General features: G+C 34.1%; 2 protein-coding genes across 2 annotated transcripts; one reads left to right on the forward strand and one right to left on the reverse strand.

Moving 5' to 3' along the window:
* Positions 1-2618: 2618 nt before the first annotated feature.
* Positions 2619-7645, forward strand: LOC132613885 (glutamate-1-semialdehyde 2,1-aminomutase, chloroplastic). The gene is made up of 3 exons (XM_060328174.1): positions 2619-2947; positions 5030-5203; positions 6397-7645. The coding sequence occupies exons 1-3, from the start codon at positions 2783-2785 to the stop codon at positions 7462-7464; spliced, it is 1407 nt and encodes a 468-aa protein (XP_060184157.1). The 5' UTR covers positions 2619-2782; the 3' UTR covers positions 7465-7645.
* Positions 7646-8024: 379 nt separating this feature from the next.
* LOC132614513 (uncharacterized) lies at positions 8025-10880 on the reverse strand. Its single transcript, XM_060328979.1, has 5 exons — positions 10647-10880; positions 9709-9811; positions 8704-8775; positions 8422-8627; positions 8025-8310 (listed from the first exon to the last, which is right to left on the reverse strand). The coding sequence occupies exons 1-5, from the start codon at positions 10754-10756 to the stop codon at positions 8214-8216; spliced, it is 588 nt and encodes a 195-aa protein (XP_060184962.1). The 5' UTR covers positions 10757-10880; the 3' UTR covers positions 8025-8213.
* Between the last annotated feature and the right edge of the window lie 9145 nt (positions 10881-20025).

Raw genomic sequence — 20025 nt, forward strand, 5'->3', positions numbered from 1 at the left:
ACTAAAAAACATGGCATGTCTAGTTTAGGAATTTGGAGTAAAATAACTACACCTTCTAGTAATAGTGCAAACTTTGATGAAATCGCAGTCAACGAAGGAAATGAGCGACGAAGTGGACGTCTTAGCATGAATGGCTTGGGATATTCTTAATGTTCAAATATCAACCATGGCCTCAGAAAGTGCATTTAGCCAAGGAAGACAATAAATTGGAGGCCACAGGCACTCCTTATCCGAATTTAGCTTGCAAGTATTAGTTTGCATTCGCGATTGGATTAGATCGCAGCGGCTAGGGGTGTACATGGACCGGGTTGGTTCGGATTTTTTAAACACCAAACCAAACCAATTGCGTCGGGTTTTAAAATTTATACATCAAACCAAACCAATAAAATCGGGTTTTTCAATATCGGGTTTTCTCGGGTTGTTCGGTTTTCTTGGATTTTTCGGGTTGTTTGGTTTTCTCGGGTTTTTCAGGGTTTTTTTTCGGAATAGTCTTGATACAAAACATATAACTTTTACTTCAAATATTCTTTAGTCCTAGTAAGATACAATTATATAATTAAGGTGTTTCTTAAGAAAATAACACAAAATGTGAGAAGAGTGATGACATTGTATTAAAATATTCAACAAAAACTAATATAATCGGTTAAAATAAATATTGTTAATTAACAAGCCATAAAAGAAAATGACCATAATCTAAAAATACTAAGTCATGCTAAAATAAGTATTACTTATATGACAAGGAAAAAAACTTAAGTTATGTATTTTTACTCTGTAAATCAATTATGCAAAGATAAAGAATAGATATCCAACATTATTGTCATTCCTAGTGGTAAATTAAATTTCTTTTATTAGGATTAGTGTTGAGTTGGTTTTGGTTTGAACTTTATTTGAGTTACTAACATCCATATGATATAAAACTTATTGACATTCAAAATTCTAAATTCAAGCTTGAATAATATGATAATAGATAAAAAAATTAAGAAATATTTATAAATTACTTTACAAATAAATATTTTTATGTATAAAATGTTTTAAAAATTGAATACATGTAATGTCGGGTTGGTTTGGTTCGGTTTGACTTTTTTAGTTAAAACCAAACCAAACCAATTATGGTCGGGTTTTTTTTTTCCAACACCAAACCAAGTCAAACCAAGCCATTAGTCGGGTTTTTTTCTCAGTTTGACTCGGTTTATCGATTTGGTACGGTTTGTCTGTTTACTTTGTACACCCCTAGCAGCGGCGCAACCAAAGGCTAGCGGCGGTGGAAGGCAAAGAGGAAGAGATTGAAGTTTTAATAGCAAGTGAAGAAGAACAAATTGAAGACATGGAAGATATCCCAATGGATGAATATGATATGGCGGATGTTACCGAAATGGTTGCAACAATGTGATTTTATTCTTGTACTACTTAGTTGCAACTTATGTATTATTTGCAAGTTAAAAAAAAAAATTACAACTTGCAAATAAATGTTATCCATTAATGAATAAAATATATGACTCATTGAGCTTTCTTGTATTTACTTGTGTTCATATTCTTATAAGTATTCAAGTTAATATTACTTATATTAAGTTAGGAATATACCTAGAATATACTTATAATATACATCTACTTAAATTATAAAATAGAAAGTTATAACTATATATATTTATAAATATACAATCTTGAATTTTATAATACTCATGAGTTATTAGTAAATATAAAATTTAAGTTATAATACATATAACTTAAACATATATACCTACAATATACTTAGATATACTTATAATATACATATACTTAAGTTATATACTTAGAAAAAAACAATCTTGAATTTTATAATACTCATAAGTTGTTAGTAAACATATAAACTTAAGTTATAATGCATATAACTTAAACATATATATATATATATATATATATATATATATACACACTTAGAATATATACATAACATACATAAATTTACTTAAAGTAAAATATACTTGAAAATAAAAAGTATACAATCTATATTACATATACTACACTTATAATATAAAATCTTGAGTTTCTTAATAATTATAACTAATAAATTAATAAACTATAGTGTTAATTTATGTGTAAAATCCTGATTTAAGCAACAAAAAAAAAACTAATAATAATATAACCGCTGCCCAATCGGCTAGCCGATTTTTTGAAATTAAATCGGGCTGGTTACAGGCTGTAAAAATCCAACCGGCTGTCCCTTTCTTCAAGTGGTTGGCTAAATAATTTGTAACCCCCGTTATTTTATCAATAAAATTCCAAATCCAACAAGTGAGCAAAATCTTTAATTTAACCTTAAAAGTTCGCTTGGAGCAAACAGGGATCAAAAGTTCAAAATCCCCTTATTTGAGGATCTCGAAAAATAATAATTACGGACGAGACAACCAATTTTACCGACCCGATTTGCCCTTCAAATGGGCTAGTCTCTGACTTTTACCTTTAAATTGGTTGGTATTTAATTTTTATCCTTCATGATCGAACTCATGTCCCAACAGAGCATAAATTCTTTAGGAGCGCAAGACGTAATTCACAAAATATTATGATATGAAAATATAATCAAATGTGTGTCCGCTAAACCACAAAATAGTGGTAATAGTGCAAATGACCCTAGAAACTTTTGTCACTTTCGTTTTCTTTAAGATTTTCTATCTACTTTCCTTATCTTCATCATCAGTTCATCACAAGTCAAAACAAAACCACTTTAAAAAACCAAAACCCATTGCATAACAAACTCAACAAGACTCAAAAACACACACACAAGAGAGAAAAATAGTTGGTAACAATGGCTGCTATAAATGGAATAGGTCTATCATGTCCATCTAAATTGACTAAAAGTCAAACACCAAAATGGGCTATTAATGCAACAATTAGAATGACAGCTTCAGTTGATGAAAAGAAGAAAACTTTCACACTTCAAAAATCTGAAGAAGCTTTCACTAAAGCTAAGGTAAATCAAGATTTCATTATTTTTAGACTAATGTTTTTCAATCTTGATATAATTCAATATTGTAAGACTAGTTGCAAAATTGTAAAGAAAAATTTGAAGTGCTTATTTGTAATAGCTTTTGCTCAAGTTCTGTATTTGTAGTAAGAAATTCAGATAATTTGTACATATAAATAATTTATTCAGAACCCATAAATTTAAAATCCTGGATCCGCCTCTGAAGTTCTAGATAAGGTGGTTACAAGATACAAGATTATGGATTGGGTTCTTTGATGGTATTATTGTTCAGTGTTTGTTCTTTGGTTTGAGCTGTATTGTTTCAAGATTCGTTTTTTTTTTATGCTGATACAACAACAACATAACCAGTGAAATCCCACAAAGTGGGGTCTAGGGAGATTAGAGTATACGCAGACCTTACCTCTACCTTGGGAGGTAGAGAGGCTGTTTCTGGTAGACCCTCGGTATAATATGCTGATGTTGTTAATAAAGTTGCTAGCTTTTTAAGAAATATGGAGTGGGTGAGAAGAAGAAGGATCCGTCTATGCTTCTAGATGAAGTGGTCACAAGATGCAAGATTATGGATTGTGCTCTTTGATGGTTATTATTTGGTGTTTATTCTTGATTCGAAGTGTATTGCTTCAAGATTCGATTTTTTATGCTGATATTGTGAATAAAGTTGCTAGCTTTAAGATATCTGGGGTGGGTAAGGAGAAGAAGAAAGGAGGAGGGGGTGGGGATTGATTTGATAAAGTTGGTGCAATTGCCAAATTGGCATCTATTATGATGAACTGATCCATTGGTTGTCCTCCCATATAAGTTAGTATAACTTAATTGCTATCTACTTGTATCTCTATGAGAACTTGAGTACGTTTAGGTGTGTAGCTGTGCTGAAAGGTGCAATTTATAATTCAGTTTAAAATTCTTGAAAATTGTAGGTGTTTCACAAGATACTGTATTATGGATTTGCTTCTTTGATGGTGTTATTGTTCAATTTTTATTCTTTGATTCAAACTGTTATTGCTTCAAGATTCGACTTTTTCATCCTAATATTGTGAATAAAGTTGCTAGCTTTAAGATATGGGGTATTTGTGTGTGTGTGTGTGTGTTTGGGGGGGAGGGGGGGGGGGGGGGGGGGGGTTGATTTGATGTAGTTATCAAATTGGGATCTATCTGATGAACTTATGTACAACCAATGCTGTCTCATCTGATATATAATCTGTTTTTCCTCCCATATAAGTTATAAGTTAACAGATCTATTTGTATCTCTATGAGAACCTTATGTTTTAGGTGTGTAGTTGCGCTGAAAAGGAGCAATTTATAACCAGGGAAAGACCCTATAATATGAGTTGCGGGTTCACGTGAACCTCATAACTTTTATGCAGACCCTCTATGTATTAAGAAATCCACTGAATATCTGTATATGAACTCAGTTACTATTGTATATTAACTTGAGATCGTTGGAGGAACCCATAAACTTCAAAACCTGGATCCGCCTATGTTTATAACACAGTTTAATTTTCTTGAAAAAGTAGGATATTTGACTACAAAGAGGAGATACATTGAGGAATCTGATAACGTAGCAAACTTTCTGTTGCAAAATATGTTTCCTTTCTTTAGTTGGTTTCTTTTCCCTAAACGCGTCCTGCTGTTTTTGACGTATCTTCTAATGTAACTTATTGAGATTGGAACCTGGAAGGGAAAAATGCTAAAACATGTATTAACATTTTCTAAATAGGGGAAAAGCTTAGAAAAATGGAGCATGAGAATGAACATATATACAACATTTTGTCCTTTGTTTGAAAAGGGAACTACCCTTTGAACAAGTTGTCTATGGTTGTCACTTGTTTGCATGACAAGGAGGTACTGAAAATACAAGTTAAAATAAATGTTCAGTTATATGGTGGAAACCTTTAATCTACAAAGAAAGATGCACTTGATTCGTGCTATGCTTCTAGTGTTGTGCTCAAATTTCAATATTTAACATATTAAAAAAAAATGGAGCCGAAAAGAGTCCAGTTCAATTTTATTGATTTCAAGTGTCCCTACAAGTCCATTGATTTCCATCTCATGTTTCACTGTAATTAGGAGTTGATGCCAGGAGGTGTAAATTCCCCTGTTCGTGCTTTCAAGTCAGTTGGCGGACAACCTATAATAATTGACTCGGTGAAGGGCTCTCATATGCGGGACATAGATGGTAATGAGTACATTGACTATGTCGGATCATGGGGTCCGGCTATAATCGGTCATGCAGATGATGAGGTTCAATTCTCTTCTTTTAACCCTATGTTCAACTTGAAATTTCACTGACCACGGTGCATTAATTTGGCCTCACTTACTATTGCGTCTACATGTTTTGTATTTGACAACATGTTTCAGAAACTCCATCTTAAAGCTGCTTCTGTTTTTTGCTCCCATTACAGGTTAGAAAAGTTTTTAAAAGAAGAAACCTTTTCCTGCAATTATTTTGGCCTTAGATGAATATTTATGACTACCAAGAACATATGGTTTAAGTCTGTTCTTTTGTTCATTTTGTAAATAGAATTTGGTATTGATGTCCATGTTGTAAATTCTCAACATGTTGCTCGGACTCTTTAAAAATGTCGTCAGGTGCATGTTGGATCCTCTAAAAGTAGTGCATTTTTGGAGGATCCAACACGGGTGCGACATCATTCTTTGAGAGTTCGAGCAACATAAGTTCTCACGATAAAGTGTATAAATTAGTATTATAAAAAGTTGATTGATGAGCACTAGTAAACTGGAAATATTTGGTTGGAGGTTGAGTTGAGCTGAGCTGCTCATTGGATGGATAAAGTGAAAACTCAAGTAGAACATGTCGACATAGTAGACCTAGGTGGGGAATGTCTAAATTCTTCCTCCACTTGGTTTTCCTCCTTTTCTTTGTGAGGAATGAGGAGAACCAATATGTCAGCTAGATTCTCTTGAGCTCAACTTTAAGAACTATTGTGCAAGATACCTTAAAATCTTCTATGCCCCTCTGTCTTATTATGTTGTACAGTGAGAAATGTGGTTGAAGTAGAGTCTTTTGAAAGTCTTCGGGGTCGTTTGGCTGCTGGTTAGAGTTATGCAAGTATTAGTAATGTAGGGACTAGTTATGCAACGATTAGTTAGGTAGGGTTTAGTTATTCATGTATTAGTTACTCCATCTTCTACCCTGCATAAATAATTCATAGATTCCCCACTAACTTATACATGTACTAGTTACATGCAGGATTTACATGCAGGATTTTAATTTGTAACCTTACTTGATGTGCTGAATTTTATATATCGAAACTAAAATGCTACCAAACATGGTACTAATCAATGTTGGTTTTAAGATATGAAAAATTCATTTCCTAACCAGCAACCAGACGACCCCTTAGTACTGCGGGGGGAGGCTGCTTTGTTAGTGTGGATTCAATAGAGTGGAAGTTTTTAATATTTTTTCTCTGCAGGTGCTAGCAGCATTGGCTGAAACAATGAAGAAAGGAACGAGTTTCGGTGCTCCATGTCTCCTTGAAAATACTCTCGCGGAGATGGTTATTTCAGCTGTCCCAAGCATAGAAATGGTTCGGTTTGTCAACTCTGGTACCGAGGCATGTATGGGAGTACTACGGCTGGCTCGTGCTTTCACTGGCCGATCTAAGATCGTCAAATTCGAGGGTTGTTACCATGGTCATGCAGACGCATTTCTTGTTAAAGCAGGCAGTGGGGTCGCCACCCTAGGACTGCCCGACTCACCCGGAGTACCCAAAGCAGCTACTATTGATACTCTAACTGCGCCTTACAATGATATTTCTGCTATTGAGACCCTCTTTAAGGAGCACAAAGGTGAAGTTGCTGCTGTAATTCTCGAGCCTGTAGTTGGAAATGCCGGCTACATTCAACCAAATCTAGATTTTCTCGCTGCCATTCGCAAGATTACCAAAGAAAATGACGCACTTCTTATTTTCGACGAAGTTATGACTGGATTTAGGTTGGCATACGGCGGAGCTCAAGAGTATTTTGGAATAACCCCGGATTTGACAACACTCGGAAAGATTATTGGTGGCGGCTTGCCGGTAGGTGCATACGGAGGAAGGCGGGATATTATGGAGATGGTAGCACCTGCAGGACCAATGTATCAGGCGGGGACCCTAAGCGGAAACCCATTGGCCATGACAGCTGGAATTCACACGCTTAAGCGGTTACAGAAACCGGGTACATATGAATACTTGGACAAGATCACCAGTGAACTTACACAAGGAATCTTGGATGCTGGAAAGAAGACCGGTCATGCAATGTGCGGCGGTTACATAAGGGGTATGTTTGGCTTCTTTTTCGCGGAGGGTCCCGTTTATAACTTTTCGGATGCAAAGAAGAGTGATACTGAGAAATTTGGAAGATTCTATAGGGGGATGTTGGAGGAAGGTGTTTATTTTGCCCCATCACAGTTTGAGGCTGGATTTACTAGCTTAGCACACACTCAAGAGGATATTCAAAGGACTGTAGATGCAGCTGAAAAAGTTCTAAAGCAAATTTAAAGACTTCCTTTTCTTTTTTGGTATGCTAGGTGGAGATTTTTCCTTTCAAGTTTTTGTTGAGAATAAAATGTCATTTGTAATGAGAAGTTTTGTCGCATATCGTTTATTTAGTAACATGCTGTACCATTTTACTTTTTTACCTCCTATATGGATCATTTGCTTTCATTGTATTATGTTCTTAGTTAAAATCTCATGGAATTCAAACACTTAATATAAACATATATAGAGAATTTTACATGTGAACGTATTCCTGCCGATTTTATTTGACTGTCTTACTGCCATTCTTTCAAATTGAGCTTTGTTAAAGTTAAATGATCAATCGGAACTTGTGAAAACTCAGGAACTATTTATAAGCTTGTTAACTTATTTTCTTTTTTTTCTTTTGGACCAAACGATAAACTTATAGTGCAGAATTTAATATAGTGTATGCACAAAAAAATGAACCCCGTAATAAACATTTGCCTCCAAAATGTGATGGCTAGTTCAACCTATTAATAAAAGTCATTGCTCATAGTTTTGAAAAAAAATAGTCAAATAGATTATAATCTTTGTACACTTGGGAAGGAAATATACACCAACTGCATATATTACTTTCGAGAATATATATACCAACTGCATATACTTCATATACACATCATCCAAGCTCATCGTCTTTCTTGTTTATATAGATTCGAAGCAATCCACCAAAGAAAAAAAATATCAGAAAATGCAGAATTCAGGTTAACATTAACCAAGATGTATATCAAGCTTTAAGCAGGCTGTGATTGGTATGAACGACGCCTGAGTTGCGACTCTGGAGTAGGCTGCTGCAAGTAGATTTTTGTTGGATCGTTGGGGTCAACATATCTGCAAAATCGACAAGAAGCACAATAAAAATTCAGTAAAACCATCTAAGCATATTGATAAGAAAGTATCTCAACAATTTTCATTGTAAAAGGCGTGGGCTATTTGACATACGCATGTCTGATCATATCATCAACTGGAGTTTGTGCAGCTTGGAGAGGATCCGCCCGTGGTTCTGCTCCAGACTGTTGCTGAGCTCGTCTCACAGAGGCAATTAAATTGAAAAATAATGGCACGAAAGTCCCACAACCACCGTCCTTGAACAAAATCTTGAATGAATGCGTGGAGTACAAGGCCCTATTTTCATTATCTGGAACAACCTGAATATCGGCCAGAATCAGTCATCTCAAGTTGCACACATAGTCCAATATACGCGAATGTATACCTTTTGCTTACCGGATCTACATGTCCAGAAATGTTGTTGCAATGGAATACTGGTTGCTTAAATTTTTCATCAGAAATGAAGAGCTGCAGAATGAAGTTAAACTTGGTCAAGCAAAAGTAGGTTTCATTTTTCAGTTTTGTTTTGTACTGCTCACTCAATCATATTACCAGCTAATGCCAGGATTATTTTCAGAACAAACTGTTAAAGAACTAACAGAAGAGAAAGCAGCAATAAGCAGGATTCAACGAAGCATAACATAACAAAAAATTTGGTCAGAATGCTAAAAAATAATTCTCAGCTTTCTTTGCAATTTGTAACGACACTGATCTTTCAGATGTACTTTGGAGTGGCATTTCATCAATACAATTTCCAATCTGACCTATCAAAGAAAGTACACCTAAGCACAGAAGCAATCTTATCCCACCAAAAGAAAGAAGCAGCCACAAAAAAAAGATTCACTAACACTGGACAGAACTAAATCTAGGTAATAAACACCAGAAATAGTGCTTAATGAAGCTAGCATTAACCAGACAACAGACCATTATTTACTTATACACATAGCAGTCACAACAAATGCAAAGTTCAACTGTTTAATGGCTCTGGCACCTGCAGCCATGCAAGTCGCTCACGAGCTGCTTAAGAAACTTGGTCTCTTAAGCATATTGTTCATACATTGAAACCACCATCCTAAATTTCACAAAGTGCATTTTTTGTTCCGGTTGTATATGATTTTCAAGGGATGCTATTCAAGGTCCACCTTTTTAATTTTTGGGAAATTATCATTGAAAGATTCAAGAGATCAACATGTTATACCTTTACTTTGATTAAATAAATATTTCCCCTTTACTTTGGTTTTGATAATAACTACATTATATTCTAGTAAGAGTAGCAAAAGAAAACTTTTGCCTCCCTTCTCTGATCCACACAGAGTTGGTGAAAAACTTGACTCAGACAAGGAGTTGAAATCCAATAAAATAAATAACCCCGTTGACAGTAAAAGTACAAGTATTGCATACCAAGGGCATGTCAAAAGCAATGAAATCTTCAGGCATCTTTGCGACAAAGACAATCCGAATATTTGACAAGTAGACCGTTCCTTTTGTTCTTGTTTTTCCTACACTATAAGCAAGCAGTCTCATCAACACAAAGTTATGAACTAATAGAAATCAAAGAAGCTGATAGATAAAAAGAGAAGGCAATGCAAGAATTACGTGATTAAAGAAAGGGAGAAAGAAACACATAAAGTAAAGCAAATGTAGCCATTCCATTCACACTCAACAGCCAAATCAAATGCATTAACTATATTATTCCTCTTTACCAGGTGTCCACTTTAAAGATATGTAAGTTCCTTATGCCTTCCTTTCAACTGAAATGTCCAAGCATGTTTCAGATCACTAGTTTTTGAGAGAAGTATCCATGTGAACATATATTAGCAAGCACGAAATAGACACACACACAAGCACAGTCAAATGCTAAGCAGTTCACGTTGCAGCCCAAGCAAGATCGTCCCAAATATCGATATTAAATGACAACAAATGGTAGATTTCTGACAGGTAGAAATAAAAAGTAGTATAGCATGTAAAAGTTGACAAGTGCAATCCATATTGTTGCCGGCAATGCATATTTTATGCGACTTTTGAACTATCTTTGTCTCCAAGGTAAAGAAATACAGGCAAAACCCCTTAATATGTTAGGAGCAACAATTAATGCACGAACTTTGACTAATATTTTAAGATGTATTTTTTTCACTAAACTGATATGAGAAAAAGTTACAATCGTAATTTTTAAATATATAAATTTTAATGTTGAAGTATTGAATTAATCTAATTTAATTTAACTTTAAAGTTTTTTTAATTTGACTCTCAAAAAACGAAAAGTATCACATAAATTATAACTCAGGGAGTATTGATTATAAAAAAGAGGAACATAGAGATAACAATATAAGGATGATTACCCAGGAATCTTGTCAATCTCAAACTCAACACCATCTCTAGAAAGAACAAACAATTCATTAGTGAAAGGAACAGGCATTCCATTAGGAAATAATTGAGGATTCACTGCCATTTTTTCCCTGACCGGATAAGGAACCTTCTACTTTGTCAATCCAACAGGGAAAAAAAAAAAGGTTGTGTTGGAATGTGGATTTTCTGGTATATGCTTAACGCAACGTACGGAGACACAGAGAATATAGAGTTGTTGAAAAATGTGAGACAATGGCGGTTGTTGTGACTGACGTGGACTTGTTTGTTGCTTTGAAGTTTGACAAGTGTGTCCGGTAAATAAAAAGGGTCAAAACAAGAATTCAAGCTATTTTTTAAACTCATGCGCACTCCTTAAGTCATTAAACTATGCACCAATTAATACGTGAATCATGATAAATTATGCATTTCATTTATTATTTCTTAAGGTGTATGCAAGGTCCATAGTGAACAAGTAAAAGTGAACCGAGGGAGTACCTTTTTGCACCATTGAATTTAGACCAAAATGAAAAAAAAATAAAAATAACACTCAATACGTCTATATTTACTTGTTTATATTTGACTTGGCACATCTCTTAAGAATCAATAAATAAAATGGTAGTTTTACTATTTTACCCCTAATTGTTACTCCATTCGTCTCAAAATATTTGTCGTGATTACTAAAAATAATAATCTCAAATTATTTGTCGTTTTAGAAGTTCAAGGCAAAATTATTATTTTTTTCCCATTTTACCCTTAGTTGAATTTTGCCATTAATGAAGATGACACATAAATAAAATAATTGTTAAAGAACTTGGGATGAACCTAACTGCATATATTTTACTTCTTTATTTTTTTTCTCAAGTTTATGATCAATATGTTATGAGAAACATACATGACACGAGATGATTTCACACGTTCTATGATAGGCTCGGAAATCAACAACTCTCATATTTATTCGGGTATGAAGTTGGGATGGATATTGCCTTAGGTTGGACCCTGATGTATGTTAGGACTAGCCACCTCATTATGTGTGTTTGGTTGTTAACTGTGTTCGCTTGATGCCATGTATATTTGATAGATATCGAATTTTGTGTGTCGTCCTGATTTGAATCGAATTGATATAAAAGAAAGTGTTGAAGTTGAGTAAGAATTTCATTTCAAATACGAAGAAATATTTATGATCTATCTAAATGTTTTTTGAAGAAAGTGTTAAAGTTGAGTAAGAATTTCATTTCAAGTACGAAAAAATATTTATGATTTATATAAATGTTTTTTTAGTTATATAGATTTTTTCATGAGATATCTGTAAAATAAATATATAAAGCTTTTTGATAAGTCATTTTCTTTTGTTGGAATCATAATGAGTTATAGGAGGTCATTTCCTCCGAACAATGGATGATGGATCCACATCGTATAGGTAGTTTTGAATGATATTTGTTCCATACATTAAATGAAAAAAATATTGAAAATTCAAAATAATAATTCTATTTGAAATTTTGAAAAATCAAGTTAAGTTATTTTATTGAGAATACAAATTTGTGAATACGTCCACCTTTTGAACGATAAGTAATAACAAGCAATCTTCGAAATTAATTGAAAGATCAAGAGCAAATATGTGATATTGCATAAAGTAAACATATTTTTTATAATATTGGAAAATGAGTATTTATAAAAATTGTTACAGTATGAGAATGTCACCAATTATTATTCATGACAATTGTATCCTTTTACTACTTTAATTTTTCTTTTATCTTTTTCCTCTAAAAGCAAATTTCACATTCTCCAATATACATATTTTTTAATTCTTCTATTACGTTTTTTTTCTTCTAAAAGCAAATTCCACATTCTCCATTATATACACTCCTATTTTTTAATTCTTCTATTACTTTTTTCCCTCTAAAAGCAAATTTCACATTCTCCAATATAGAAAAAAAAAATTAAAATCCTTCTTTTACTTTTTTCCTCTTAAAGCAAATTCCACATTCTCCAATATAAAAAGGTAACAGTCGCTATATCATTACATATTTAGTCCCTAGTAAAACTTATTTATGTGGTTCATCACATATATTTCTATAGTGCCTCCGTTTTATAATGAATGGTGTTTTTAGCTTATGCACACCTCTTAAGAAAGTGCTCACTTCTAGAAAATTAGGAGTGTTTTACTAACTTACCCCTAATCAAGTTTTACTACTTTGCAGAAAAAGAAATGGTAGCTAATGAATCTTGACTATTTAAATAAAGGTAATCTTAGAAGAATCTGCCCAAAGTCTTCTTGAAATCCTAAAGCACCACTTATTTTTAAAAAAAATTGAGAAGCCTAAAAAATCACTTATTATGGAATGAAGGGAGTAATAAAGAGGTGTCTTCGATACGAGGATTATGATATTTTCTAGAATTTTTGGCTGTTCATTCCAAGTTCGATGTTATTATTCACTATAGAAAGAAACAAAAGTTTTTCCCGCTGCCATTCAGTGAAAAATTTATACTATAAAACATGATTTTTCACTTTATTTCCACCGAATCAGTTCATTGGGAAAACGCATGGTGGGAAACAGGTTTCCATTGAAACGCTAGGAAACTTCCTACTTTTTCTGTGTGAAAACACTACTATTTAAGTTTTTCCCACCGACATTCAGACGGAAATAGCCACCGAATATTTTTCAGTAAGAAATCAGTGAAAAAATAGAAATTTTTTAATAGTAATGGTGCTCGATTAAAGTCGGATTTTCATTGAAAGTTTTAATGCTAGAGGTAACCGGAATTCGGCAAATGCTTTTTCACACTGATGTTTACATCAAACTAATGCAACTTAGCATGGTTCAGTGATTTAATGAAGTAAATATGTATATTTATTAATCATGGTTAAGTGATAGTTGTAAATATACAAACACGCATCATATATTCATTGATTTGGTATAAATACAAGTATGGATAAATTTTTACCCGCTAAAAGGCTTCTTACAAATGCGAAGTTCTACTCATGACTCGAATCTGAGATGCTACTTTATCCATGACAATCCGTGTTGGTTCACCACTATACTTCATGGTGTTACTTTCTGGCTATTAGTCTACGTTTTATTCAGTAAAAGTAAAAATTTTAGTCACCCTCAAATGTGTTTGGTATGAAAGAAAAATATTTTCTAAATACTAGGGGGAATGGTCCAGGATGAAGGAGATCGAAAGGGCATACAATCAACTCTATTTGTTAAAACTTCATGAGTATTGTAAAATTAAATAGATTTTTCCAAGTTGAGCCCAATGCACTTTTTGATTGACAGATACAATTTCAGAAGGAACCCTATTCAGTGGATATAAAAGATCAAAATCAATATTTCACTCAAATATCTAATGCATAATCGAAAAAACACAAATATTTCATCAAGATAGTTGCCTCGGTAGCAAACCATAACATAATTGTTTTCATCTTCCTATATATCCAGTAATTTTCGCCCTACAATGCTCGGAGTAGCTATAGAATCAATATAGAGATAATAAATTTGGCATCAACCTAACCAACAACTTGCAATTGTTAATTAAATTAAACGTGGGGGAGGAGTCAAAGGAGTACAATTAGGGGCAAATCACAGTGACATGAGTCACTCAAGAATATAATTTAAGAACATAATTTTATTTCTTAATTGAAGAATTTGAAAGTACTTGAAATTTCCTTCTTCTTCTTTTTGCTTTGCAATCTAGTATTCTGTATCTGTATTGGAGTCCGATTAATTCGGATTCGCACCGTATCATCTATTTGGGAAAGCGCTCTCTACTAAGAATTTTTTCATACCCAATATTCGAAACCGTAATATCTTATTAAGAGAGTCGTAACTTCGTCCACTCCACCACTTCCTTTGGTGTTACTTAAAACATCTTTTAATTTTTGTTTTAAAAAATAAGTAAAAGACTCTTTTAAAGTTAAAATTAAACAGCTTTTTTATCGACCGTAACTTCATTCATGCACCATAACAACTCGTTGGAGGTAAAATTTGTATAGGGTGAGCACTGTCAAAGTCTACTATGCGGTGGCTGTGCAAATAAAATCCACTTAATATAAGTAAACAAATATGAATTGATAGGCAAATGACCAAAATTACCCTTGTTTGAATCTTTTGACATATAACTAACATGTTGAAACCAGTTTTTCTATTATATAGAAAAGAAAAGTAAATTTTTTATTTATTTTTAGTGTTAGTAAGTAAAAAAAATATTATTTCAAAAGTATTTATATATAAACTCGATTAATATTATGGGGGTAAGGAAGAGGTAGGGGTGTGAACATGTGAGAGCGGTGGAGGCGAGGGCTAAGGAAGTGGGAAAAAAAATAATTAGTGTAGAACACCACTTATTAAACTATTTTTTCTTATTTTTACCAAAAAAATTATTTTCTTAGGTTTTTAACAAACTTATTTTCCTAAAGAATGTTTTTCGAAAATCCTAACCAACCAAACATAGAACAATTAAAAGATATTTTTCAGAAAATATGTTCCCCGTGTCAAGCACACTCCATATTTATATTAATCCACCAAATACATGATACATATCCTCACTTATAGTCTTATCACTAAATCATGCTAGTTAATTAGTGTATATTCCTACCTTAATAATGACTTATCATGACAAGTTAATAGATTTTGATGTAAACACTTACTAAATCTTTACTGTTTTAGCTTTGGCCAAATCCTAATTAGGCTGCCTCTCTCTTTCTTTTTGCATCTTTTCTACCCTGATAACAGTTTCTCTTAAATAAAAGATACTTTTGTGATATAGTAAAAATATTTTTTACAATCAATATAGTTTTAACAGCGGTATGAAAATTATTTTGTACGCACTGATCATGTAATAAGAGAATCTTAAACTTCTTGTTTACACAATTCGCAATGGAAAAATTGCACCTATAAAAGGCAATCCCAATGTTAATTACTGTAGTATCTAACAACAGAATAGAACAAAAATTGGATTAGTTTTTGATAGCCAATAATTCCAAATCAAAATCCAACATTTAAGTATATATATCAAGCCAAATAAATAGATGTTGGAGAACCAAATCTAACTAAAATGATAATGAAAGAGACATAACTAGATAGTCATGTAGAAGAAACATCTAGATACCGACCAATCAATCAAGTGAAAGATTTTAGACGCTAGATGAACAGTGATGATGATAAACATTGAACCTTGACTCCCTTTTCTTTTTTCTCGGGTTTCACACCCACTCTTCAACTATGAATAAGGTAAAGAAACCTCAACCATCTATCACAACTCATGGTGAACCTGAACTTCTCGTACTTTCACAACTAAAATATTTTCATTTTTCCACTAATTTCTCATTAAAAAAAAATTCAGTAGTTATTTTTCACTGAATATCAGTTGAAAAAAAATTAAATAGTAGTATTTTTATGTAGAAAAAATAAAAAGTTTTCCAACATTTCAATAGGGAATCTATTTCCCATCATGCATTTTCTCAGTGAGAGATTCAGTGAGAATGAGGTGGAAAAATTATATTTTACAACACAAATTTTCTACTGAGTGAAAGTGGGAAAAATCTCTATTTATAGTAGTGTTTTCTAAAACAGCAATATTCCATTTCTTCTCCAAAAAACAAAAAGAGCATCAAGGGTAACGGTAACTCATAAGTTTCACCAGAGAATGTAATTGCAGCATAAGGAACTCCAAAGTTTCAGCAAAAGAATGTGTAAGGAGTGAAGATATAGGTTAAATTTTATTATTTATAGTTTGACTTCTTAGTTATTACTGCTACGGTTAGCCTCATTTTATAATCTAAATCTGTAATTGAGATAAGTATGGAGAATAACTTGTTATATTATTTCAAGAGATAAACACTGTAAATATATGTACATAAGATGCTACTAAAGAAAGAAAATAAAAGTGATTCCTACAAATCTGCTATACATAAAAGTATTATGTACATTCCTAGGAAATGATCTACATTCATTCTGTAACACTCCCTCTCAAGCTGGAGCATAGATATTGATCATGCCTAGCTTGTCACAAAGGTAATCAACTCGAGTTCCATTCAACGCTTTTGTGAACAAATCAGCTACTTGCTCTCCTGTCTTCACGTAGCCAGTGGAAATCACGTTTTCTTGAATCTTCTCACGAATAAAATGACAGTCAACCTAAATATGTTTAGTTCTTTCGTGATACACCGGATTTGAGGCAATATGAAGAGCAGCTTGATTATTACACCAGAGTTTTGCTGGTGTATGGTGCTTCAATCCAATTTCACTTAAAAGATGATGCATCCACATAATCTCACCGGCAGATTGTGACATAGCTCTGTACTCAGATTCTGCACTGGAACGAGATACAACACTTTGTTTCTTACTCCTCCATGATACAGGGTTCCCTCTATCAAAAACACAATAGCATGTAGTAGATCTTCTATCAATTATAGATTCAGCATAGTCAGCATCTGCAAAACATTCAACATGAGTATGACCGTAATTGTTATACAATATGCCAAGTCCAGGAGTTCCTTTCAAGTAACATAAAATCTGTTCCAAAGCTGCCCAATGTTTGACCGTAGGTGCGGACATGAACTGACTAACAACACTCACTGCAAAAGCAATATCCGGACGAGTCACAGTGAGGTAGTTTAACTTCCCAACTATCCTCCTATATCTCTCTAGATCATCAAAAGGATCACCATCATCTTTCATAAGTTGCACACCAGGAATCATCGGAGTACTACAAGATTTGGCTGCTAACTTTCCAGTTTCTACAAGTAAGTCAAGAATGTACTTTCTTTGAGACAGAAGAATTCCCTTCTTGCTTCTATTTACTTCTACTCCCAAAAAGTATTTCAACTGACCTAAGTCCTTCATATGAAACTTCGAATGCAAGAAAGACTTAAGGGAAGAGATCCCTGCTGAATCACTTCCTGTAATGACAATGTCATCAACATATACAACAAGAAGGATAGTGCCAGCTACAGATAGACGATAGAAGACTGAGTGATCACATTTGCTCATTTTTAGCCCAAACTCCTGAACTACCTCACTGAACTTGCCAAACCAAGCGCGGGGACTCTGTTTCAAGCCATACAAGGACTTTTTCAAGTGACAGGCTTTCCCATACTCCCCCTGAGCAACAAAACCGGGTGGTTGCTCCATATATACTTCCTTACTTCCTCTTGAAGGTCACTATAAAGGAACGCATTCTTGATATCCAACTGATGTAAAGGCCAATTCTCAAAAGCAGCAAGAGAAATGAACAGCTGGACAGAAGTGAGTTTGGCAACGGGAGAGAAGGTGTCTGAATAATCTCCCCATAAGTTTGAGCATACCCTTTGACCACAAGTTTAGCCTTAAGTCTTGCCACAGAACCATCTGGATTAACTTTAACTGTGAACACCCACTTACATCCCACTGGTTTCTTTCCCTTAGGTAAATCCACCAAATCCCATGTGTGATTTTCCTCTAAGGCATGTATTTCCTCAAGCATTGCATCAGACCATCCAGAATGGTTCAAAGCCTCCTTCACTGTTTTGGGTATAGAGATGGAGTCTAGAGAAACAGCCAAAGATCTAGACGAAGAGGATAAGAGGTCATAGGAGACAAAATTAGCAATGGAATTTGTGGATTTGCAAGTTCGTGTACCTTTGCGAAGAGCAATAGGGAGGTCAAGATTTTCTGGAGGATCAGTCGAAGGAGGATCTGATGACATAAGAACTGGTGCAGGACATGTATCATTGGTCTTTTGCTGCCTCGAATAAACTTGTACAATTGGCGGTCTTCCTAGCGTAGACGGAGCAAGAGCTGAAGGCATAATAACTGATTGATGCTCAACAGAAGAACTAGGAGACGGAGGAACAACATCTTCTGACTGTTCTTTCAAACGAGTAACTTGATAGACTAACCACTCATATTCCTCCCCCTGAGTTGTAGAAATGGGAGCTGCGTAGAAAAATGTTGTAGTCTCTGGAAATACTACATCAGTTGACACCAAATATTTTCCAAGTTCAGTAGAATAACACTGATATCCCTTTTGAAGGCGAGAATAGCCCAAGAAAACACATTTCAATGCCTTGGGGTCCGACTTGATAACAAATGGTTGAACATCTCGAACATAACATGTGCTTCCGAACACCTTAGGCTCCACTGGAAATAATGACTTGTTTGGAAAGAGAACATTATAAGAGGCATCACCAGCACACACACCAGATAGCATGCGATTAATCAAGAAACAAGTTGTAGAAATCGCATCAGCCCAAAACTGCTTAGGAACCTTTGTTTGAAATAATAGTGCCCGAGCAGTCTCAAGTAAATGTCTGTTCTTCCTCTCAGCAACACCATTTTGAGAGGGTGTATCAACACAAAATGACTGATGCAGAATCCCATATTGTCTCATGTAAGATTGAAATGACTCTGACATGTATTCTTTAGCATTGCCACTCCTTAAAATGCGTACTGTAGTATTAAATTGGTTCTTAATTTCAGCACAAACAACACAGAAATAAGAGAACACTTCAGATCTGTTCTTCATTAAGTAAATCCACGCTATCCGAATAAATCATCCACAAAGGTAACAAAATATTTATATCCACCTTTTGACACAACTGGACATGGCCCCTAAACATCAGAGTGAACTAACTCAAAAATAAATTCAGCTCGTTTATTAACCCTTGGACTTAACGAACTGCGATGATGTTTTGCGAAATGACATGATTCACAATCTAATGAAGAGACCTTCTGAAACTGAGGACAAAGCTTCTTTAAGATGGGCAAAGAAGGATGTCCCAACTGACAATGTGCATCAAATGGAGATGTAACGCTGGAGCAAGCAACAAAACTAGGGACCCATTCATCAAGGATGTAGAGACCATCGGATACATGTCCTTTACCAATAATTCGATTTGTCATAAGATCCCGAAGCAAACAATGATCAGGAAAGAATGAGAACTAACAATTTAGATCTTTAGTAAGTCTACTCACAGAGATTAAATTAAAGGCAAGTATTGGTAGACTTAACACGGATGACAGGGTAATACAAGAGGTTGGTTTAACCGTCCCAGATCCCACAATGTTATATGTTGACCCATCAGCTACTGCTACGGGAGAGGGTGATTTGTGAGATCGAAAGCTAGAAAAAATATTTGGATTACCTGTCATGTGATATGTAGCACCAGAATCAATCACCCATTTATTTGAATAGGAGATAAGACATGTTCTATCTGACTTGGCAAGGGCAGTAACTGAAGGAAATTTCTTTAATGATTTCTGATATTGAGATAATTTAGCAAATACATCATTGGTAACCAGAATTGTTTCAGTCATATTTTTTTTTCCGATCAAGACTTAGGGTATAACAAAAGAAGCCAACAAAGCTTTGTACCAAATATCCCTGACACGT

This window comes from Lycium barbarum, chromosome 10, assembly GCF_019175385.1.
Source record: "Lycium barbarum isolate Lr01 chromosome 10, ASM1917538v2, whole genome shotgun sequence".
NCBI classification, from domain to species: domain Eukaryota; kingdom Viridiplantae; phylum Streptophyta; class Magnoliopsida; order Solanales; family Solanaceae; genus Lycium; species Lycium barbarum.

Excerpts from the sequence above, each read along its gene's own strand:
- LOC132613885 (XM_060328174.1), top strand. The coding sequence starts at position 2,783 with ATGGCTGCTATAAATGGAATAGGTCTATCATGTCCATCTAAATTGACT. Across the intron at positions 2,948-5,029 it reads AAGCTTTCACTAAAGCTAAG|GAGTTGATGCCAGGAGGTGT; the intron begins GTAAATCAAGAT and ends CACTGTAATTAG. Across the intron at positions 5,204-6,396 it reads TCGGTCATGCAGATGATGAG|GTGCTAGCAGCATTGGCTGA; the intron begins GTTCAATTCTCT and ends TTTTCTCTGCAG.
- LOC132614513 (XM_060328979.1), bottom strand. The coding sequence starts at position 10,756 with ATGGCAGTGAATCCTCAATTATTTCCTAATGGAATGCCTGTTCCTTTC. Across the intron at positions 8,776-9,708 it reads TTGCTTTTGACATGCCCTTG|CTCTTCATTTCTGATGAAAA; the intron begins GTATGCAATACT and ends TTCATTCTGCAG. Across the intron at positions 8,311-8,421 it reads GATGATATGATCAGACATGC|ATATGTTGACCCCAACGATC; the intron begins GTATGTCAAATA and ends TCGATTTTGCAG.